Genomic DNA, 1,974 nt, shown 5'->3' with positions numbered 1-1,974 from the left:
ATTTCTATTTATTTGTTTATTATGGTTTGATTTCTTAAAAAAAAACAAAATGAGAGAAAAAAGGCCCAAGAAATTTTATCTAAAATTTAGTTTTAAAGAAGAGGTGAGGATTATTAGAAAATAATCCAAAGTCTAAATTGTATGAAAAAGGGAAAAATAATAATAAAATACATGATATTTTTTAGGTCATTTTCTTGCTTTTTTTTTAAAAAAAAAAAAAAAAAAAAAATCTCTGTTTGTTTTCTTGGAACTTTTCTACTTTTTTTGTTGCTATTTTTGGGTCATGTTTTGTTAAGCAGCCTCTTGCCTCCCTCCCGTGTTTTAGAAGGAAATCACAACAATTTGATTTCAAAGGGTTAATTCACAAAAACTGAGCACCAACGTAATGCTTGTTTGTGTCTTTTTTTGTCTGGTTTGAGAAACCAGAAGTTGTGTGTTGAGGAAGTGATGTAATGTTTGAGGGACATATAAATATTTCAGAGACACAAAGACGGATCATCATTAAGACATCATGAAGGCTTCATGTGTCTCCATGATTTTCGGTGAGTCCGACGTCGGTTTTTATCATTAAATGCTGACAGTAAACAGGAACTAGTTAATGTCGTTGTTGACTCCGTGAACAGTCTGAAGGAATAAAATCAAAAGTCGCTCGTCAGCATTTTGGTTGTTGGTTTCGTTGTGGTTGTTGCATCATTTGGTGTCATAATACCAAATCTAGTTTGTTGTTCTGAATCAAACAACAGTGATTCTCACACATCTGAATATTTTAGAGAAGATTTTCAGAAGAAAAAAAAATCACTTAAACGTGTTTTCTTCTTCTCTTGTTTGTCTGAGATGGAAACAGGAAGTCCCAAACTATTTTTCTTATTTCTTCCTTTTGGTTTTATTAGGTTTCATTTTCTCATTTTGATTTCTCCACAGTTTCGTAATATTATACAGTAATAACTGATACTGATGCTTTTTCTCCAACATTGAACTTTGACCTGCAGTAACTCTGCTAAACTCTGACCTTTATTAACCCTTTCTTCCTGTTGCAGGCCTGGCCGCGCTGCAGTTTGGACAGACTGATTCTGCAGGTGAGCTTATGATTCTCCAACAATTGATTTTATTTTATTTTACTTAAAAGTAATGAATGTTTGACATTTATTATTAGTACTGAAAAAATGAACTCAATGAAAGCAGGAATTAAAATATTAATATTTTAATTTAGCGTGCTGAGTAATGTGAGTGTTCCTGTTTGACATTGCATGAAAAATAATAAAGTACAAAAATCAATGTGATAATAAAAAAAATCTACTTAGCGTGTAGTAGATTGAAAATAAATCAGTTTTTTGTGTCTTTTTGTGTTGTTTTTTTTTCATCTAAAAGCATAGAGGCATCATGATACAAACCTGACATTTTTAAAGGGTTAAAATTCTGAAAATGAATGAATTTTCGATAATTATGACTAGGACTGTTTTTTTTGAAGCAGGCCCTAAGGGTTAATTAACTCTGTCTGCGTGTTACTCCGCTCGTTTTTTCCTGCAGGTCGTTCTGTGATCCTGGAGTTGCCCAAACTTCCTGTGATTAGAGGAAGTGATGTCACTCTTCAGTGTAAAAGCAGCGATGGCTCCAAACCAACGATGTTCTTCTTCAGGAACGGGAGCTTCATTGGACACAGATCCACGGGAGAGTTTACCATCGGTGACGTGCAGCAGACCGATGAAGGCCTCTATCACTGCTCCGCTGGTTTATTCTCATTGTCGGAGAAGACGTGGCTGAGAGTCACAGGTCAGTGTACATCATCGCAGATTTAACCTTATTACAGTTGTAGACTTCAAGATATGAAGATCTGATTTCACTGCAGTGTCAGTGTGCACAGGGAACACAGCCGCATTTACAATGCTTACGTTTAAAGCTGCAAACATTTGGCTTGTTTGCATTTTACCCTGTGAAACCCGAAGACATCAGTTTTCTTGTGCGGCCTTTCACAAA

The 1,974-nt window shown here is 35.0% G+C and overlaps 1 protein-coding gene across 1 annotated transcript; it reads left to right on the top strand.

Moving 5' to 3' along the window:
- Window positions 1–487: 487 nt before the first annotated feature.
- On the top strand, window positions 488–1,770 carry LOC121964472 (CXADR-like membrane protein; the record flags this gene model as incomplete). The annotated part of the gene is made up of 3 exons (XM_042514679.1): window positions 488–542; window positions 1,038–1,076; window positions 1,528–1,770. Coding segments are annotated over exons 1-3 (313 nt in total), but the record flags the coding sequence as incomplete, so codon positions are not given.
- Between the last annotated feature and the right edge of the window lie 204 nt (window positions 1,771–1,974).

Source organism: Plectropomus leopardus, unplaced genomic scaffold, assembly GCF_008729295.1.
Source record: "Plectropomus leopardus isolate mb unplaced genomic scaffold, YSFRI_Pleo_2.0 unplaced_scaffold15728, whole genome shotgun sequence".
Classification (NCBI taxonomy): domain Eukaryota; kingdom Metazoa; phylum Chordata; class Actinopteri; order Perciformes; family Serranidae; genus Plectropomus; species Plectropomus leopardus.
The sequence above is the reverse complement of the archived record's forward strand: the minus strand, read 5'-3'. Positions and strand labels throughout refer to the sequence as shown.